General features: G+C 39.8%; 2 protein-coding genes across 3 annotated transcripts in view; one reads left to right on the top strand and one right to left on the bottom strand.

Moving 5' to 3' along the window:
- Nucleotides 1-214: 214 nt before the first annotated feature.
- Nucleotides 215-22,146, bottom strand: part of LOC110559125 (zinc finger protein 583) — a 26,132-nt gene continuing 4,200 nt past the window's right edge. Inside the window, exons 3-5 of one of the 2 annotated variants that reach the window (XM_060375818.1) lie at nucleotides 9,826-9,952; nucleotides 8,289-8,384; nucleotides 215-2,061 (exon numbers count right to left, since the gene is read on the bottom strand). In XM_060375818.1, coding sequence (XP_060231801.1) covers nucleotides 596-2,061; nucleotides 8,289-8,384; nucleotides 9,826-9,952 — 1,689 coding nt within the window. In that variant the 3' untranslated portion in view covers nucleotides 215-595. Of the gene's footprint in view, nucleotides 2,062-8,288; nucleotides 8,385-9,825; nucleotides 9,965-22,146 lie in introns of those variants that run through there. The other variant, XM_021654396.2, reaches the window with a different exon arrangement.
- Nucleotides 19,532-22,146, top strand: part of Znf582 (zinc finger protein 582) — a 27,627-nt gene continuing 25,012 nt past the window's right edge. The window contains 1 exon segment of the mRNA XM_060375819.1: nucleotides 19,532-19,701. Coding sequence (XP_060231802.1) covers nucleotides 19,668-19,701 — 34 coding nt within the window. The 5' untranslated portion in view covers nucleotides 19,532-19,667.

The raw sequence follows: 22,146 nt of genomic DNA, 5'->3' as shown, positions 1-22,146 counted from the left end.
AACCAACTCTTCTTTGTATATCACCATATTTTTATTTTAGATTAATACTATTTTATGCTAAGCACTCTGCTAAGAAACTTACATGCATTATTTACTTGCCCCAATTACTTTTGAGGTAGAGCCATTATTGGTACCATAATATAAATAAGACTGAAGGTTACAAAGGACCAAATGCTCTCCTAAAAATTAGGGATAGAAGATAAAAGAGCAAGGATGAAGCCTAGATCTATTTTAATTCTGTATGTATCAAAAAAGGGAGAGTGGTGAATATTGACATGAAGGTTTTAAAAGGTAGTTTGAAACAAGGTTCTAGGGCCAAGGTGGCCTGTTAGGTTACTTTAAGGACTGTGTGCTTTTTCCCTACAAATTTCTGGGTATCAGTAAGAAATCTTACTTAATGAGGGATAGATAATATGACCAAAATTTGTTGTTGATTTTTTTAGGTTTTGCTGAAGTGTGGAAACTGACAGAGGCATAAGTGAATACACTGGAAAGCCATTTCAATATTCCACATAACACAGATTAACATGTAGAAGACAAGGATAATGAAACATAAATGGTTCTAATGGGTCAAATTTGGATCATATTTAGGAGATCAAACTATAGCTCTTGGCAACTGACTGGATGTAGAGGATGATGGAGAGGAAAGGGACAAGAATGACTCCATAGTATGGACTTTCTTGTGATGAGCAAGGTGTGCACGTTGCCTGAAAGATTTCCTGCAGTCTTTACATTCATAAGGTCTCTCTCCAGTATGGATTCTCTGATGCAGGGTAAGAGATCCACTGTAACTAAAGGCTTTCCCACAGATATTGCATTCATATGGTTTCTCTCCAGTATGAATTCTTTGATGTTGAGCAAGGCCTGCATTTTGGCTAAAAGTTTTCCTACATTCCTTACACATATAGGGTTTCTCTCCAGTGTGACTTCTCTGATGCTGTGTAAGAGATGAACTATTACTGAAGGCCTTTTTACATTCAGCACATTCATAGGGTTTCTCTCCAGTATGAACCCTCTGATGTTGATCAAGGTAAGCAATCTGGCTAAACGCTTTCCTACATACTTTACATTCATAAGGTTTTTCTCCAGTATGGACTCTCTGATGTTGAGAAAGGTGTGCATACTGGCTGAAAGATTTCCTACATTCCTTACATTCATAGGGTCTCTCTCCAGTATGAATTCTTTGATGTACAATTAGGTATCCACGGTGACTAAAAGCTTTTCCACACACATTACACATATAAGGTTTCTCTCCGGTATGAATTCTCTGATGCTGAGCAAGAAATGAACCGTTACTAAAAGCTTTTCCACATTCAATACATTCAAAAGGTCTTTCTCCAGTATGAATTCTTTGATGCTGAGTCAAGTGTGCAATCTGGCTGAAGGCTTTTTTACATTCTTTACACTGATAAGGTTTTTCTCCAGTATGAACTCTCTGATGCTGAGCAAGGTGTGCATTCTGGCTGAAGGTCTTCCTACACTCTTTACATTCATAAGGTTTCTCTCCTGTGTGTATTCGCTTATGTTGAGCTAGGTTTGCACTTTGGCTGAAGGCTTTCCCACATTCAATGCATGCATAGGGTTTTTCTCCAGTATGAATTCTCTGATGGAGAGTAAGGGATGAGCTCTGGTTAAAGACTTTTTCACAGTCATTACACTTCAGAATTTTCTTTTCTGCATGGGCCTTCTTATGTTTCACTTCAACAGACTTTTTTCGGTGACTTTTCTTTTGGGGCTCACACTGGTGTGTTCTTTCTTTGGTAGAGAAACTTTGCGGCATATCTAGTATTGCATCCTGAGGAAATGTTTGCCAAGAAGGATTACACCCATTACTTTGATCTTCACGAACTTCCTTATGAGAAATGAGCAACTGATTAGAATGCACCTCCTGACCTCCCAACTTGTTCCTAAACCAGTCTTCACTTTCATGGTCTTCTTTCAAATTGGGACAGTCAAGGCTGTAACCAAGATGGCTTCTTCCCATTGTTAGGCCTTTGGCAGATTCTTCATGAATACCTTGCTTTAATGAAAATTCAGTGCCATTGAATACATACTTCCAATCTAAAAGATACCAAAAAAATAGATGTTTTAAAATTCATTCATTGTAAAAAAAGAAAGTGCTCAGAGAAAGTGAAATGCAAAAGAAATTAAAGGATTTAACATTTCTTAATGCATCTTAAAAACTAAATTAAGAAAGGTGATTAAGATGAGCGCAAGGGCACAGACCTTTAATCCCAGCCCTTTGGAGGCAGAGGCAGGCTATTCTCTTTGAGTTTGAGACCCACCTGATTTACATAGTGAGTTCCAGGACAGCTAGAGATATATAGTGAGATTCTGTCTCAGAAAAAAAAGAAAAAAAGCTAGTTGATTAAATTACTCATATATAACCATGAAATGTAATAAAATAAAAGAAAAAATATTAAAGAGGTCATCAAAAAGCACAATTATGTTTTTAAATTAATTAATTATTTTTATACATAATTATCATTGTATATCTGAATTAATAATACAGTCTTCAAACATCTTCTCTTCTTCTCAAGTTAAAAGTCAATTTTAGAATGTCAAGAATGTAGTTAAAGTACCCATTGGATACCCAGATCTAATGGTGAGTCATTAAACTCTATTGTTAACTCTTGCATTCTAGAAAAAGTGTTTCTGAAAAAAAATTTTTTCTTTGTAATAAGTTCTAACTAAATATAATTTTAAGTTGATTCCTGAAACCACAATGCCTTCATGAAGACATAAGTTTTCTATCAAATTGCTTGCTGTTATTGATTTAGTACAGAGTTTAATTTGCCTTCCCCTTATTAGTCCCAAATAAGATTACTTCTTTAAAACTACATTTATTTAATGTGTGCACATAAGTGAATGTTATGACATTTGTATGGAGGTCAAAAGACAACTTGCAGAAGCTGGTTCTCTCCTTCCACCATGTGAGTCCTGAGGATAGAACTGGGGCCATCAGGCTTGGTGGTAAGTGCCTTTACCTGATGAGCCATCTCAGTGGCCTAACATTACCTTCCTGTGTGTTTTGAGACCAGGGTCTTAAAAAGTGATAAATCCTGGCAAAAACCAGTAAATATGAAGTAGGTCTCATCAGAATTAACTATCATATCCTACTCTATATTGATATAACTACATTCAACAGCTGTCCAATATGTATTCATGGTATCCAATAGGTTTTCAATTCAATAAAATATAGTAAGCATAATTTTGACCAAAAATAATTAAACCAAAGGTTGCAAAGTTGTTTAATATAGGACATGTATAGTTCAATAAGCTAGACCTTTTCAAAAGCTACATATCTCAATAAATTTCAAAGTACTGACTGAAATCAGAGAGAGATGATCTCTACCCTCAAAGAAACTACATTTAAGAGACATAATAATGTCTGACATGTACTAGCTATCAGAGTATTACAGAATAGTTAGAATTTAAAAATACGTATAATTACACAACAAACAACCAAAACGAACACAGGAAATCCTTGAGGTGCTACCGCAGAAGAGAAGACCAATGTAAACCCACATGAAGTAGAAAAACACAAATTAAGTGAGAAAATAACAAAGCAGGTACAATGACTAGAAAAAGTAAGGGCAAAATTAGGTTATGAAGAGCACTTACTAAGAAAATGAGAGGGCCAGTAAGATGGCTCAGAGTGTAGAGGCATTTACCATTAAGCCTGATGACCTAAAGCAGATCTCCAGCTCATCATAGAAGGAAAGAAGCAACTCCCGAGAGTTGTCCTTTGACCTCCACACACATACATGTGTGTGCCCATCCTCATGCATACACATACACACACAAAAAAATTTAAAACATTTTAGAAAAATTAAAAAAGAAACAATTGCCAATATCAGAGCTGAAAGGAGTTAATCATATTCTACACAACTAAAAAGATAATTTTATAACTTATGTTAATAAGTTGTCAACTCATATGAAATACAGTCTCTTGAAAAAGAAGGCTTTTCCAAAGTTGAAAAAGAATTATATTCCAAAATAATTCTATAGTCATTAAATCTGTTTCTTATGTATGTCTTCAACAGTGGATTACACCAAAGACGTAAAAGGAAAAAATACCATTCTGTGAAACTTTTTCAGAAAGAGAAGACAGTGAAAGACTCCTGAATTTGTTTTCACAAATCCAGCATTATCTTGATAACAAAGCCAGATAAAGAAATTACAAGTAAGCCCACAGACCAATGCAGTGCCTAAATATAAATGCAAAATGTTTAACAAAACTATAGCAAATCAAATTCCGTAGCAAAACCTTAACCAACCATTACAAACCATAGGAAAGCATATAAAATATAGGAAGCATAATTTTGATCAAAAGTAATTAATCCAAGGAATGGAAAGTTGGTTTAATATTGGAAAATCATCACTGTTGTTCACTACCTTAACAGTAGAAAAAAACAAACAAAAAAATCATATGATCATCTCAATAGATGTAGAATGAGTATTTGAACTGTTAATTATAAAATTTTTATTAAAACAAGGGATCTGTTTCTAAGTAGTTAACAAAAGCCCTACAGTTTGAAACAACTTAACAGGTATAAACAGAACACATATCTTCCTTAGATTGGAACAATCTAAGTACATATGCTTTTACTACCTCCATTCAACATTATATAGCAAACGCTAGCCATTGCAAGATAGTAGGAAACAAAAGATAAAGCACAGAAAGGAAGAAATAAATTTGTCCATGTCTTCAGATGGCATGATTACATAAAAAAATCCTCAGAGCTTCAGGAAGAAAATGCAAAAGGCAATAAGAACACCACCTTAAAGCCTCAAAATGGTGGGGGCAGAGGCAGACAGATCTCTGAGTTCAAAGCCAGCCTGGTCTACATAGTGAGCTTCAGGACAGCCAGGGCTACACAGAGAGAAACCCTATCTTGAAAAACAATCCAAAAATAAATAAATAAATAAATAAATGACAGAAGATAAATAAAAGACAGAAAGGAAGGAACAAAGGAAAAACTACTAGACTGCATTATAAAATATTCCTATGACAAATTAGAGAAAATTAAAACTTGTTGGATTTTAAGGTTAACATGTCAATTCTTTCTCAACTGACAAACATAATCCCAAACAAAGCTCTCTGAGTAAAAATTCTCATTTTCATTCTAAAATTTATATAAAATATAAATGCTCTGCAATAGTCAAAGCAATTTTGTAAACAGTAGTACATGATGTCAAAACTTAGTTTAGCCAGGTGCAGTGGTGCATACCTATAATCCCAGAGGCAGAGGCACACAGATCTATGTGAATTAGAGGTCAGACTGGTCTACAAAGCAAGTCTGGAACAGCCAAAGCTACACAGAGAAACTCTGTCTCGAAAAACAACAACAAAACTTCAGTTTAAAGTAACATGTGTCAAAATTCCTCAAATTGTATGATTTTTATTAATGCAGTTTACTGTCTATAAATATATCCTAATATATGTACAATAAAACAATCTGACCAATGAAACAAGAAAATGATCTTTTAAACAACTCAAGTGAAAGGGAAATTCAAAACTATAGAAAAGAGCAGTAAGAAAACTCAAGAGCTATCAGAATCTACAGGAGACAGCTGAGGATACACAGAGGAAATCTCACAGCCCTTGTCAATGTTATCACCAAGTTAGAGAGGATGAGATCAGCAGGCTAAGCCACCCCTACAGCAATGTGGAGACCATAGTAAATGATAAAATCAGAAGGAAAGAAAAAAAAAGCGAAAAACAGAGAATTGAAAAAGAGAATAGGAACACACACAAAAAATATGTGTTGAATCTTGAAAAATAACACAGATTTATGAAGAGCAGCCTAACACATCACTTCCAATGTGATGTGTATATAAAACACATCACTTCCAAATGACAAGTATATAAAATAAGAAATTAAAATCGCCAACTCTCATAGATACAAAAAAGTTATAAGATCACTTTGCTCAAGTGTATGGAAATAAATTTGGCAACTTAAATAAAAAAGTAACTACCAGACAAATACAAATACATAAAACTCATTCAAAGAAACTATAGAGACTATTTACTACAGAGGATTCTGGGAAAACTATCAGACATCTGCTTCCCCACAGGGCCTCAGCACTGGGTGTCACCTGTCAGCCTCTTAGGAGAGCAGTACCATTTACTCACAGTGTCTCTAATTCAGACTTTCTTTCAGGTCAGTTGCAAACTGCATTCTATACTCATGATCTCTCTCTCCCTGTTTCCCTCTACCCTTTTCCAATCTCTCTGTTTCTCTTTTAAGACAGAATGTCCTAAAGCCCAGCCTTGTCTGAGGATGACCTTTGACTCCTGATCCTCCTGCCTTTGCCTCCCCAGTGCTGGGATTATAGGTGTGCACCATGATGGCAGGTTTATGCAGTGCCAGTGATCAACCCACTCTACCAGCCCTGGAATTCTTAGATCTCCAACCATACTCCTCTCTCCTACCAACCCATGTTATTCTGATTATTTCATGTTACCATTCTGGAATCACCTAAACTTGAAAATAAGTTTGAAGAGTGCTTTCTTTTTTTTTTTCTCCAACAGTTTATAAATTTGCAAATAACTCATGGGGTTAACTATGATGTTGTGCTCAAAGCAACTCAGTGAAAGAGTTAAAAGGAACTCAGTCTAAAAGGAATGAGTGATTGAAAAGAAACAATGAGTCTAGTTTTTTTTTTTTTTTCCTTTTTCTTCTTTTTTAATGCAATGGACCAACCTGTGCCAAACCAAAAGACAAAAGGACAAGGACTCATTTGGATGCAGAGAAAAGGAAATGAGTTATTGGAAATGAAGGTAACTTGTAAAGTGTGCAGAGAGAGTAATTCAGGGCTTATGCTCGGTGTTTCTTCCAGCTTTGATAATAGGATATATATTACATCCAGTCTTTAAAATGTCATTTGCTGGCCGGGGGAGATGGCTCAGTGGTTAAGAGCACTTGCTGCTCTTCCAAGAGACTGGGTTTGATTCCAAGCAACTACATGGTGGCTAACAACCAGCTGTAACTACAGTTCTGGTGCCCTCTTCTGGCTTCTGTGAGCATGGCACACATGCTCATATATGCAGGCAAAACACACACACATACAATAAGAATGAATAAATCTTTCAGAGAATTGTCATGTGCTGTGTAAATTCAATGAGAAGCTAACTCCAGATGAACAGTTAGTCCACCCACTTCAGACTCAAGCATGCATTCTTAGAGTGTCCCCCAGGACCCTTTGTCTGGGGATGGCTGTACTTTCCAACCATCCCTGTGCAACCCCGTGTGTTTTTAACCCCACCAGAATAGCCTCCAATAGGAACACCATATCCATGGTGCTAGAAAGATGGTTCAGCAGGTAAGTGCACATGCTGCTCTTACAAAGGTCCCAGGTTCAGTTCCCAGCATACACATGGGCTCTTAAAACTCAGTAAATCCAGATTCAGGCATCTGGCTCCCTCTTCTGGACTCTGCAGGCATTGCATGTGGTGTACAAAACACTCATATACATAAAATAAAAATGAATCCTAAAAAAGGAAAACACCACGTCCTTGAAAATAGAAGAAGAGAAATTTGCAAGAGAGAAAACACTGTGTCCTTACAGCCAACCAGAAAGTCTCACTGTGGGAGGTGATCTGCCTGGAACCCTCTCTGTCAATCAGAAGGCCCCGTGGACCATTTTGGTTCCCAGGCTTCTGCTGTCAGGGTGAGCATCTGACCTGCTGCTATAACATATTTCTACAGCTTGCTGTTTTCTTTTTCTACTGCCACAGGCTTTGTACCTAATAACTCACTCACTGTAAACCAGGAGCTTGGCACAACAGATCTCCCTCTCCATCAGTGGCTCTCAACCTAGAGGTCACAACACCCTTTGGGGTCAAAGATCATCAGAAAGCAGATATTTATCTTATGATTCATAACAGCAGCAAAATCACAGTTATGAGGTAGCAACAAAAATAGTTTTATGGTTGGGTTAAGGCTGGGAGGAGGATGGTGAGTTACTGAGATAGCATAGATAGAAATATCTGCCTGGCCCAAGGGAATAAGGCAATATTAAAATCTAAAAGGTATCTGTGTCTTATTTGATTGTGGTAGCAGTTTAAATAATATTGTTGTAATAATCATAGGACTAATAATAAATAATAAACAATGTTTAGTCTAACACCATTTTTAGTTACAACAAGGAACTGTATAAAGGGCTGTGCAGGTTGAGAATGATGCTCTATATGAACAAGATGCTTTAACAAAACCTAATCCAAAGGCACTGATGATGACTGGGCCTTTCCCGACAGAGGCACCCAGCTCATTCCCACTCACCAGGACATGTGTCTCTTTGTATCTCCTTCTGCACCATGCAGGGGTCTTTTCCTTGTTCCAGTAATGAGATCACAGCTGGTTTAAAAACAGAGATTCCTGTTTCCAAGAAACAGAAGAGGAATTAGCCACTCTCAGAGATCAAATCAAGGTTCCTGCTCATCAGGAACGTCAAGTTTTACAGGTGGAAGCTGAGGAAGATGGGAAATATTCTTTTTTTTTTTTTTAATTGGTTTCAAGGGTTTCTCTGTGTAGTCCTGGCTGTCCTGGAAGTCATTATGTAGAACAGGCTGGCTTTGAACTCAAAGATCCACTTGCCTCTGCCTCCCAAGTGCTGGAATTAAAGGCATGCACTGCCACCACCTGGTCTAAGACCCTCTTTGAATCTGGATCTTTCTCACTGGCATTGGAGCCTACTTCTTTGGGATTCTGGTGTATAGGGAAGACCAGGTGAAACATCCAGGCTCACAGGCTGAACAACTACTGTATTCTTGGGCCTTCTGTTGGTAGACAGCCATTGTTGGGCTAGCTAGACCACAGGCTGTAAGCCATTCTAATAAATCCCATTACATGTGTGTGTTTACATATACATATGAGTATAAATATAGAAATATATTTATTTAAATGTACTTACATATTATATAATTATGTATAATATATAGTAATATATAATGTATATTATCAATATATATATTTATACTCATCCTATCAGTTTTGATCCTGTAGAGCAGTGGTTCTCAACCTGTGGGTTGCAACCACTTTGGGATTGAATGACACTTTTATAGGGCTCACCTAAGACCATCAGAAAATACATATTTAGATTACAATTCATAACTTCATAAAATTAATAAATTCATAAAGTTCAAACAATTCATAAAACTACTGTTATGAAATAGCAATGAAAATAATTTACAGTTGAGGGTCACAACATGAGGAACTGTATAAAGGGTCACAGCGTTAGGAAGGCTAAGAAGCACTGCTCTAGAGAACCCTGACTAATACACCAGCCCTCTGAGCACATGGAACTACAGGCATGTTTCACTATATGGACATAAGAAAGAGAAATCAGGCCAATAAAATGGCTCAATGGGAAAAGTGCTTCCTGTGTAAGTCTGGTGACCTAAGTTCCATCCTTAGAACCCCTGTAAAAGTGGAGGGGGAGAATTGACTCCACAGAGTTGCCCTCTGACCTCCACACACACACTGTGGCATGTGCAAACAATTCCCCAACACACATGCATGCACACACACATTCATACACACACTCATATACCACACACACACACACACACACACACACACACACACACACAAAGAGAGATGTAATTTTTAAAAATTTTAATAAAAAGGGAAGCATTTGGAAGGTTGAGAACGATGTTCTATATGAACAAGATGCTTTAACAAAACCTACTCCAAAGGCACTGATGATGACTGGGCCTTTCCCAACAGAGGCACCCAGCTCATTCCCACTCACCATCTCAGAGATATTTTCCAGAACACAGCCCCATTCAGAGTTAGAATTCTGCAGAGACTGCCTTACCCAGCGACACAAGGCTCCTGTAGTTCTCCAACGTCACCTTCCTGTACAAATCTCTTTGAGCATCATTCAGCCACTCCCATTCCTCTTGAGTGAAATTTATAGACACATCCCCAAATGTTAGCAAATCCTGAAATGACATAAACATATTCTGGTTCAAGTCCCTACAGAGGCCTAGGTTAAATAACTAAACCTGGACACAGCAGCACATACTGTCATCCCAGCACTCAAGAGGCACAGATAGGAAACCCTGGGTTCCTGGGTAGCCTAAGCTATATAGTGAGTTCATAGCTATATTGTGAGACCCTATCTCAAACAATCAATCAAACAAACAAACAAATAACAACACAACACAAAAGAATTAGCACTAGCTAAACTGTCTATACTTTGGTAGAAGCAAAAAAGAAATCATTTTTTAAGACAGTGTCTTGTATGCGGCTCAGCAGTGTGCCTATTTGTTTCCTCTTTCTCTCTCTTGTTTGATAGGATATAGTCACACAACTGAAGCTGGCTTTGAACTCTTAGTCCTTATGCCTCAGAATCCCAAGTGCTGGACTTACTCCAAGTTATGGCCACTCCAAACCTCAAAGTGCAAGTGGCCAGGTCCCATCCCCCAGACTACTCTAACTGCTGTAATGGCCAAGCTCCACCCTACAGGAAAAAAAGTCCAATTATCAGGCCATAGAATCCCACCAATCCCAGGCCTGGAAAGTGCTACTCCCTTCAACTCCCCAAACCCAAGAAACCCTATATAAAGCCTGCCACCTGCTCAGTTCTTGGCTGCCCCTCACTGGAACAGAGACAGCCACACTTTTTTTTTTTTAATTAATTACACTTTATCCACCCTGCATCCCCCATAAGCCTCTCCCTCCTCCCCTCCCAGTCCCTCCCACCCCCCCTTCCCTCCCATCCCAGTCCACCAGATCACATCAGGAGTGGCCGCATTGTCATCCTCCGTGGCCGGGTAAGGCTGCCCTCCCCTCAGGGGGAGGTGATCAAAGAGCAGGCCAACCAGACTATGCCAGAAGCAGTCCCTCCTCCCATCACTATGTAACCCACTTAGACACTAAACTGCCATGGACCACATCTGCACAGGGGCCCTAGGCCATCTCCATGCCTGGTACTTGGTTGGGGTATGAGTCTCTGGGAAAACCCCTGTGTTCAAATTTTCTGGTTCTGTTGCTCTCCTTGTGGGGTTCCTGTCCTCTCCAGATCCTATTTCCCACTTCTTACATAAGATTCCATACATTCCGCCCAACCATCGGCCATAAGTCTCAGCATCCGCCCCGACAGTCCGCAGGGCAGAGCCCCCCAGAGGCCCTCCCTGGCACACCCCTAGGCTATTTCCTGCCTTCTTCTTCTGATGTCCATCCTCTTTGCCCTTCGGGATGCGGATTGAGCATTCTAGTCAGAGTTCTCCCTCTAGATCAGTTTCTCTATATGTACAGATTTTAGTAGGTTTATCTTATATTATATGTCTATGAGTGAGTATATACCGTGTGTGTCCTTCTGCTTCTGGGACAGCTCACTCAGGATGATCGTTTCCAGGTCCCACCATTTACTTGCAAATTTCATGATCTCCTTATTTTTCATTGCAGAGTAATATTCCATTGTGTAGATGTACCACAATTTCTGCATCCATTCTTCAGTTGAGGGGCATCTGGGCTGTTTCCAGCTTCTGGCTATTACAAATAAGGCTGCTACAAACATGGTTGAGCAAATGTCCTTATTGTGTATTTGAGCCTCTTTTGGATATATGCCCAGGAGTGCTATGGCTGGATCTTGAGGAAGCACTATTCCTAGTTGTCTGAGAAAGCACCAGATTGCTTTCCAGAGTGCAGCCACACTCTTATGTCTCTCCCAAGAAATCTCGTGTGAGGTTTGTTGTATATTTTGACTTTGTGATATTTCTTGGCTCCCAACTGCCAGGATACATTTCCCTACGAGCTGCAACCCTTACAGCCACTACTAACCAGTAACTTACATTCTAAAAAAAATGCAAATCAAGTAATTGCCATACTTGCTTTGGTATTCTCTTATGGAAAGTGTGTAACTTTAAAGTCTTTACTGCTGGAGAAAAGACTCACCTATAAATACTGATAAGTAATACTAAAATCAGTATAGGATATAGCAACAGATGATTCATGCCAAATGCCAAAGAACTTCTCCACTTGGAGAAGACAGGGTATACTGGTGCAGGAACAAAAAGAGTATTACATGGTAAGTAATGGATACATATTATCAAAGACACTTAAGAATTTATAAAAACCATGTGTAATTAATTAGATGTATCCAAACAAGGCAAAAGAAGAAATAAAAGAATACAGAACAAATGAAATATGTGGAAAATGAACAGGAGAATGTTATGTTTAAATATATACCTGAAAGTAGTAATATTAAGTGAAAATGTACTAATTTTTTAAAAGATTATCAGGCTTGACTTTCAAAACCTAATCGATTATATTCTTTTTATAACAAGAACACTTTAAAATATAATCTTTATTGACAATAATTATTTTTAAAAACTTATTTATATATTTTATTTATGTGTATGAGTGTTTTGCCTGAATGTATGTCTGTATGTCTGTATGAATGTATGTGTGTGCCTGGTGCCCATGAAGACCAGAAAAGGGCATCATATCCCATGGGATTAGCATTACAGATGGTTGAGGGTGCTAGGAACCAAACTCAAGTCCTTTGGAAGTACAGCCAATGGTCTTAACAAACATACATACATACACACACACACATATATATATGTGTATGGTTTTTACAAATTCTGTTCCTCTAGAGAACCCTGTCTGATACATTCTCTAAAAGAGAGATATAGTGAGCACACTTGAGAGGGGGCAGTCACCTTACCCCATGAATATGCTACATAATACATAAGTATTCATAAAAACTACTTTGAAACCCAAACAGAGATCTAACTGTGCTGGTACTCTGCCTTTGGGAGCAGCAATCTCTATGTCTACCACTTACTTCACTTTTCCTTGCTAAATAAAATTCTACTTAAACTGCCTGTGTCTCTTGACTGAATTCTTTCCTTCCAGAGACTCCCTGTAACATACCTCTAATAATTTTCCTTTTATCATTTCTCATATACATATTAAATTAGCACATCTACTGATTGTGTTCTGTTAGAATGTTTGATTTTTAAAAACTGTTATTTGTTATGGTTGGCATGGCCAACTCTCTAAGAATAATTCAGTGCCTTTACTGTCTTTCCTATTGCTGTGATAAAAATACCCTGGCTTGGGGCTAGAAAAATGGTTCAGCTCAGCTCAGCTCAGTTCTCAGAATGTGAAGCTTACAACATGGTGGCTTACAGCTGTCTGTAATTCCAGTTCCAGGGGATTTGACTCCTTTTCTGACCTCTTTGGGCACTAGGTACCCATGTAGTACACAGGCAATATATGTAGGTAAAACATTCATACACACAAAATAAAGTAAATACAACTAAAAAAAGAAAAAAGAAAGAAAAAAAGAAAAGAAAAAAGGACCCAGACAAAAACAACTTAAGAGGAAATTAAGAGGAAAGGATTTATTTCATCTCACAGTTCAGTGAAGGAAGTGACAGTGACAGGAGATTGATACAGCTGGTCACATTGCATCCATAATGCAATGGATGCCAGGTGGTGGCTTTAATCCCAGCACTTGGGAGGCAGGGGAAGGCAGATCTCTGAGTTTGAGGCCAGCCTGATCTACAGAGTGAGTTCCAGGACAGCCCCAGGGCTACACAGAGAAACCCTGTCTCCATCAAAGCAAAACAAAAAGAACAGCTTTCATAGGTTCATGTATTTGAATGCTTGGCCACCAGGGAGTAGCACTATATGAGGAGGATTAGGAGGTGTGGTCTTGTCAGAGGAAGTGTGTCACTGGGGGAGGGTTCTGAGGTTTCAAAAGCCCAAGCCAGACCCAGTGTCTCGGTCTCTTCACTCCCTGCCTGCACATCAGGATGTAGCTCTGAGACTTTTCTGGTACCATGTCTGCCTGCATGCCACCATGCTCCCCACCATGACAACAACAGACTAATCCTTTGAAACTGTAAGTCAACCACCATTTAATGCTTTCTTTTTGTCTCTTCACAGCACTACAACAGTGATTAAGGCACTTATGGATGTTCATATAGCCGAGGATCCCTTTTAGGGACTACTGCCACCCACAGTGAATATGTCTCCCAGACAATTTCAGCAGTTAACACTAACCATCTGTGGTGGTTTGAATGCAAAAGGCCCCCATAAGCTCATATGTTTGAGTGCTTGGTCTCCAGTCATAGGAGCTATTTGGAAAGGTTTAGGAGGTGTTGCCTTGCTGGAGTAGATGTGACCTTGTGGGAGACAGTGTGTCTCTGGGGGTAGGCTTTGAGGTCTCAAAAGCCCACACCAGGCCCTGTCTCTCTCTGCCTGCTGCCTGTGAGTCAGAATGTAAAGCTCTCAGCTACTGAGTCAGCGACATGCCTGTCCAGTTCCTATTGTGAGGATCACAGACTAACCCTCTAAAAGAGCAAGGCCCCAGTTGAATGCTTTCTTTTATAAGACTTGCCTTGGTCATGTGTCTCTTCACAGCAATAGAACACTGACTAAGACACCATGACAGCTTGAAATGGAGCTCTGGGCATGACTGTGGGAGATTATTTTGACTGTTGTTACTTGAGGTTAGAAGAGTGCTCCCTGTAGATTACACCATTCCCTGATTGGGATCTGAGTCTTTGTGAGCTGAGCAAAGGATGAGCAGCATGCCTTCCTTGTTTTCTGCCTCCCCTGCCTTCATTTCCCCATCATGATGGACTATACCATGAACTGTCAAAGTATTTTACCATAGCAATGGGAAAAGAAACTAAGGCACCATTTAAGGTGCTGACTTAAGTTTCATTAAAAAAAAAAATCATTAAATGAGAGCTGGAGAGCTGGTTCTGTGGTTAAGAGAACTTGCTGTTTTCTCCAGTTCATAGCACCCACGTGATGGCTCACCACTGTGGGCAACCCCACTTCTAGGAAGTTGGATGCCTTCTTCTGGCCTCTATCAACAACAGGCACACACATGGTGCACATAAATACATGGAGACAAAACACACACATACATACAATAATTTTTAAAAAATCATTAGCTAATTTCACCTTGGAGTTAGGACAGAATTTGCAACAATTTACAAAAAAGGCCCTAAAGATATTTCTGCCATTTTGTACTATTTTAAAAAAGCAGTCTCACATTGCCAATTATAAAATAAAATCTGATTAACTCTGTTTAATGTCCTACAGAATCAAATATTCAGCCAAGATTTAATTTATATAAAAATAGAAAGGTACATTAATCTCATTAGTATGTAAATTTACTTTCATCTTTAGTAAATGGTAAAAATCACATGTATATCAATGAATTTTAAAATAATTTTTAAAATAATGAGTTTTAAAATAATTCTCAATAATTAATTATTAATAAAAGTTTGATTTGTCTAACCTTTTTATATACCTATATGTCAGTGTTGTTTAAGAATCTCTCAAGCATAAGCTAGTAAGATGACCCAATGTCAGCCTGGTCAATAAAGTGAGTTCAGGATAGCCAGGGCTACACAAAGAAACCTTGTCTCAAAAAACCAAAAGAAAAAAAAAGACCCATTGTTGTAAAAGTACTTGCTGCCAAACCTGACAACCTGAGTTCAACACCCAGGACCCACATGTTGGAATGAGAGAACTGACCCCACAAGTTGTCCTTTAACCACACATGGAGTAGCACCTGCATGTACACATAAATAGATGTATTTTTTTTCAAGGTAGAGTTTCTCTCTGTAACCCTGGCTGTCCTAGAACTTACTCTGTGGACCAGGCTGTCCTCAAACTCAGAGATCTACCTGCCTCTGCCTTCTAAATGCTAGATTAAGGTACGTATCAACACTGCCTGGCTAATAATTTTTTTTAATTTAATTAAAAAAATTCTCAGGCAAAGCAGGGTCATGAATAGAAAAACTGTTAAACTCTACTTTTTAGACAATTTGAATCTGGCTTACTTTTCTCTTTACAGCTACTCTCTATATTTTATCTACAATGTGTATGTATAATTTACATATTTAACTTATAGAATCATAATTGCAAGGAAAAAAGTTTTTCCTATATGAACAATACATCCTTTCCCTGATGGTATAATACATACCAGCATATTAATATATAATTAAAACAGAAGACACCAAACCCATGAAAGACAATGTCTATTTTTATTTATCAGAGCATTTAGTAGAGTCTTTAATAACTACATGTTTAGTAAATGGGGAAATATCTTCATTTTTACAATTTGCATACTTGCATTTGTTTCTGGGTATTATATATGCATCTTTAAATGTTTCCTTTTGGTTCTACCTCACACTACTTACTATTTTAGTTATTGTAGAAACATTCTGTAACATTTTAAAAACGCAGGTTCAATGGGCTGGAGAGATGGCTCAGTGATTAAGAGCACTAGCTGCTCATGCAGAAGACACAGGTTAGGCTCAGCAGGGAGCCTAACTACCAAAGAGGCTTGCAGCGAAGGAAACTCTCTGGAGACTGCAATCGATGCCATTAGCAAGAGGTTTTTATTTACACCAGCATGCTGGGGCTAACTCTACATTCAGGCTAGAGTCAGCACTGACTCTCAGTAGCCTCCAGTTTTTAAAGGGGTAGACGAGGGGGTTACTGGTCTGACATCATGGGAGCGGATATAGGGTCTATTGTGGGCACCAGGTCCAGTCAGCTAGACATCTGGGGTTTCTGATATGTGTAGATTCAGCTATTGTTAAAGGTGGGAAAAGGATCAGTACATTTTGTGGTCAGACTAGGCCACTGTTAAAGGTGGGAAAAGCAATCTGCTCATCCTGTGGTCTCTCTGAGAAATGGGGCTACGTGCCTTTAGTCAAAAAGTAAGGGGCTATTTGGGAGGGGAATTAGGACCATCTGGATCTGCAGCTATTTCCTTCTGCCTTCCCCTTATCTCCATCCATGCAGATGCCTAGGGTCAGGAAGGGCTATTACATTCTCCTGTTCTCTGGAAGAGTACTGAGAAAATTAAAAAATATCAGTTATAAGGCTAGTCTGATTCTTTCAGGTTCAGTTCCCAGAATCCACATGGCAGCTCACTGCAACTTGCTCTATAGAACAGGCTGGCCTTGAACTCACAGAGATCCACCTATCTCCAGTCCCAGGGGATCTGACGCCCTCTCCTGGCATTCTCTAGCACTGCATGCATGTGTTGCACAGACACACATGCAAACAAACACACATACCCATATAATAAAAATAATAAATGGTTAAAAATACAGACTCAAGTATTTCCTCTTCTACCCATCCTCCAACAAATGTCTTTCTAGACAGTGGTGATGGAACATGACTATAATCCCAGTACTTCAAAGGTGGAGGCAGGAGGATTGGTAGTTCAAGATCATTGTTAGCTGCAGACTGAGTTCAGGGCCAGTTTGGGCTACATGAAGCACTATCTCCGTTTATTTTCCATAGTAATTTCACTAATTAATTAGCTGTATGCCTAGTATATCAGTTGTGGACTGCTACTAACTCATAATATCTCTAAAAGACTTCACTGTTCTCATAAAATTTTACTCTTCAAAGCTCACAAAGTACTAAGAGAAATGCTGCCTTGGTTGAGACACACTTTAGTATTCAAGATTTGAGCTATGTTGGAGGACCCTGCTGTTTGAGGGTGCAGTCCTCCCAGCCTGGATAGCCTTTCAGAGTTCGGCGCTGGATGGAGGCCTCCCTCTCCCAGCAGGACCTCCTCTTCTCTGCCTGACCTCATCTGCAGGGTGTCTTCAGGCATAGATGCCTCTAACCACATTTGATATATGTGGCACAATTCCCTGCTAGCTCTCCCCTCCCTGCACCTGTAGGATAATTCGTGACTGTGTTCCCATTCATATGACAGGAGCGTGCTCCCAAATGCAAATCAAAGCCTCTCTGGAATCCCGGCCTTAAACAATCATGTACAAGTATGTACAATTATGTATTATCCTGTGAACTATCTATTCCCCAAAGAGTAGAACCTTTGTTCACCCACAATAAAGTTGAGCTATCTCTCTAAAGTGGTTCCCGGAGGTCATTTCCATTATACTAGCCAGCCTTCCAAATCCCCAGTTCATCGCTTCTGCTCCATTGTTACTGTGGAGAGGTGGCCAATAGCCCCAGGAATGAGGGAGACCCCACAGAGCTCGGTGGTGCAGCTCACGCCTTTAATCTCAGCACTTGGGAGGCAGAGGCAGGTGGATTTCTGTGAGTTTGCCCTGCTTGATCTACAGAGCAAATTTAAGGACAGTCAAGGTGTTGGTATAGTGTTCTTTTGAAATGTATACACTTTATCCTTGTTCATTCAACTGCTGATTCTTCCCCCACTCTCTGGTTTCAATCCGGATATTGCATTGTAATACTTTTTCTAAGCATCCTGTCTCAACTTGGTGTAAACTTCCAAATAAAGCAACTAGCCACAATGTTCAGCAGGGAAAGGAAGTAGGCAGGAGAGGGGAGGAGCCAGAATACAGGAAAAGGTGGGAGGGGGAAGGGGAGCTAGGAGAAAGAGCTGGAGGACAGATCTTGGAACTACGTGGAGATGGACTGGACATAATATTTCACAAAAAGCAAGTATAATGTGGGAAATCTAAATGTTAGGAAACTATGAGGGCTTGGAGGTTTAGGAGGGAGTAACTATTGCTCAGCATTGTGTTCTAGGTTAACTAAATAAACCCAGTCTCTGTGTGGTGATTTCATTATACAGCTGTTTAGGATTAACAGCAGCTCTACTAAAAGATAAACTAACAGTAAATATTAATCACTGCCTACAACACCAAGGCTACACAGAGAAATCCTGTCACATAAAACAAAAACAAGCCCCTACTACTGTGGAAAAAAAATGATACATTGGATTACTGAAAACCATCTTTCAAAACTGAGATTGTGGAGAAAATCTCATTGCTACCAGTCACAAATGATCACATCTCTACTTCCAATACCCACAACGTAGGTTTACATAATTGCACCCAAGACTGTATTTCTTTCTTTCTTTCTTTCTTTCTTTCTTTCTTTCTTTCTTTCTTTCCTCCTTCCTTCCTTCCTTCTTTCTTTCTTTCTTTTTTTTTCATTTAAAATTGTTTATTTATTTATTTATTTAATTTTCTCAATGCAGTTTATTCAGGAACCTTGAACAATCCTCGGACCCTGGGGAAAGCCAGCCCACAGCTTAAATAGCCTCTGGGTAGCCAACCCAGGCATGCCACGTAGGCAATGCAGATAGGTCCACATACATGGAAGCAAGCCAGATCCTCAGCCTTGCCAAATGTGGAATTGTTCGTGACAGAGAGCACTCACCATCGGGAAGGTGGAAGGGGGAACTGTAGAGAGCTGCGGAATGCTATGCCTTAAAGATGGAGCTGGTTTCCCTCTTCTTTCTTTCTTGATTTATTTTTTTTATATATACAGTGTTCTGCCTGCCTGCCAGAAGAGGGCACCAGATCTCAATACATAGATGAGCCATTATGTGGTTGCTGGGAATTCAGGACCTTTGGAAGAGCAGCGAGAGCTCTTCTCTCCAGCCCCAAGTTTGGTTTTCTTAATGGCTTTTTGTCCCCAACAATAGGCAGTAGGTTTCCATTTCTTGGTGGCTTTTTGTCCCCAACAGTTTCCATTTCTCTGATATGTAACCCATTTTCCCTCACACCAGGTGGATCTCTCTGAGTCTGTAACACCCCAAGAGCAAAGGAAGTTGGGACACACGCTTTAACCCCAGCCAGTCAGCCAGTCAGATATTTCTGCACTTGTGGACATAGACAGAAACTCCTGCTACAGAGGGGACACATAGACAACTTCAGACCAATGGAAAACAGGAGGACAGAAGGAGAATCACCAGGTGAGACACCCTAAACCCAAACAAAACCCCAAACCTTCTTAGAGATGGTGGGCACCTCAGGGTAACTTATCTACCTAACAAATCTGCAATATTTGCCATTAAACTTTCACAATGTGCCAAGCTGTTTTCCTTCTCTAACTAATAGAGAAAGGAACCCACCCACCAAGCAGTATCACCAGCACTTGCAGCAGCGGCTCTCAATGTGTAGGTCATGATCCCACAAGGGTCACATATCATATATCCTGCAAATCATATATTTACATTTGATTTATAATAGTAGCAAAGTTACAGTTATGAAGTAGCAATGAAATAATTTTATGGTTGCGGGTCACTACAGCATGAGGAACTGTTTTAAAGAGTTGCAGCATTAGAAAGGTTGAGAACCACTGATTTATTTAGAGTTTCCTTAACAGTCTCTCAACCCTTTGTCCTAGATCAGTCATATAAAGCATCGTTTGCCTTCAGTGTGGTATGACTATCAAGTCAGTAAGCAATTTCATCATTGTGCAGACATAGAATGGACTTCCTCAAACTGATATGCTTATGGCAATCAGTATGTAGAATTAGGGTCTGCCAGAGTGTGTCCAACTAATCACTGAAAGAGTATGTGACCCAACAACTAGCTGTTATGCAGTACATGATCCCACTAGATTCTGAATTTGTTCCATCTTTGGGGTTCCATCATCATGCTAAAAACTTAGCAATTTTCTATGTGTATGCTCAGTTGTATGTAGATGCACATGTGTATGTGTTGGGGTGGAATGTCAACCTCAAATGTTGTTTGAGAAGCCACTATCTTTTGGGTTTTTTTCCTCTAAGATTTAATTTTTAATTATGTGTATGAGTGTGGGTAGGCACATGTGACTGCAGTGCCTTCAGAGACCAGAAGAGGGAGGCAGATCCCTTGAAGCTGGACAGTATGGGCAACTGGATATGGCTGTTGGGAACTGAGCTCTGATCCTTTGGAAGAGCAGTAGATGTTCCGAGCCACGGAGCCAGCTCTCTAGCCCCTGCCCTGTTCTTTTTCTTAAAAGTGAGGAGTTACTTGTACCACAGGGCATGCATGGAGGGTAGATAATAACTTGTTGGTGTTGGTTCTCTCCTTTTACCCTGTGTGTCTCAGAAATGAAGTCAGGTCATCAAACAGCAAACACCTACCTCCTGAACCCTCTTTTCAGCCCCGTTTAAAACTGCACATGTGACTATTACAAATAAAGCTGCAATGAGCATGGTTGAGAAAGGGCCCTCGTGGTAGGATGGGGTAACCTCTGGGTACATTCCCAAGAGTGGTATATATAGCTGGTCTTGATGTAGATTGATTCCCAATTTTCTGAGGGACCACCATATTTCAGCCTTATTTTAAATAGCCATAAACTGGAAACAACCTAGATGTCCCCTAACCAAAGAATAGATAAAGGAAATGTGGTAAATAAATAAAAAAAATTACACAATGGGATATTACTCAACTATTAAAAACAACGACATCATGAAATTTGCAGGCAAATTAATGAAACTAGAAACAATCATCCTGAGTGAGGTAACCCAGACCCAGAAAGATAAACATGGATCCCCCTGGAAAGAGAAAATAGGAAAGATTTTACAGGTGGACTTGGGGCAAGTGGGGATGAGAACTGGAGGGGTCAGGCGGGATACGGTAGAAGGTCCGGAAGGAGAGAAAGCATTTTGGGGTGACGTAGAAACCTAGTGCAGTGGAAGCCCTCTGCAGTCCATGGCGGTGACCCTAGAGAAGCCTCCTAGTAATGGGAGATACAGAGCCCAAATTTGTTCTCTTCTATAATCAGACAAGGATCCTACCAGTGGGACTGGGACATCAACCCAGGCACAAAACCTTGAACCTACAACCTGTCTGCCTGCAAGATGTGCTGGGACAATGGTGGTACAGTGGGAGTGGCCAACCCATGACTGGTCCAACTTATGGCCCACGCCATGAAATGCAGCCCATGTTTCACACTGCCTGGGTGGCCAAGAACAAGAGGCTGGTTAGCCCAGAGACCTACAGTAGAACCAAATATGACTGGCAAAAAAATGTCAGTGAACTGGTCCCTAATAATATTCTTCTACACTCATAGATTGGTACAGTTCAATCCCGGAGAGGCATTATCCAGAAACTGGTAAGAGCAAATGCAGAGACCCACAGTCCAACATTAGGCAGAGACAAGGTAATCCCATAGAAGAGGGGGAGGAAGGGTTATAGGAACCAGAGGGGTCAAGGACACCAAAGAACACAGCCCAAAGAATCAATTAACCTGGGCTCATAGGGGCTCACAGAGACTGGAGAGACAAGCATGGAGTCTGCATGGGTCTGAGCTAGGTCCTTTGTGTATGTTATTGTTGTGTAGCTTGGTGTTCCTGTAAGACCCCTAACAATGGAAATGAGGTGGGAGAGCTTTCTCTGACTCCTTTGTGTACTTGGGACCTTTTTCT

This window comes from Meriones unguiculatus, chromosome 1, assembly GCF_030254825.1.
Source record: "Meriones unguiculatus strain TT.TT164.6M chromosome 1, Bangor_MerUng_6.1, whole genome shotgun sequence".
Taxonomy (NCBI): domain Eukaryota; kingdom Metazoa; phylum Chordata; class Mammalia; order Rodentia; family Muridae; genus Meriones; species Meriones unguiculatus.
This window is presented reverse-complemented; position numbering and strand designations above follow the sequence as displayed.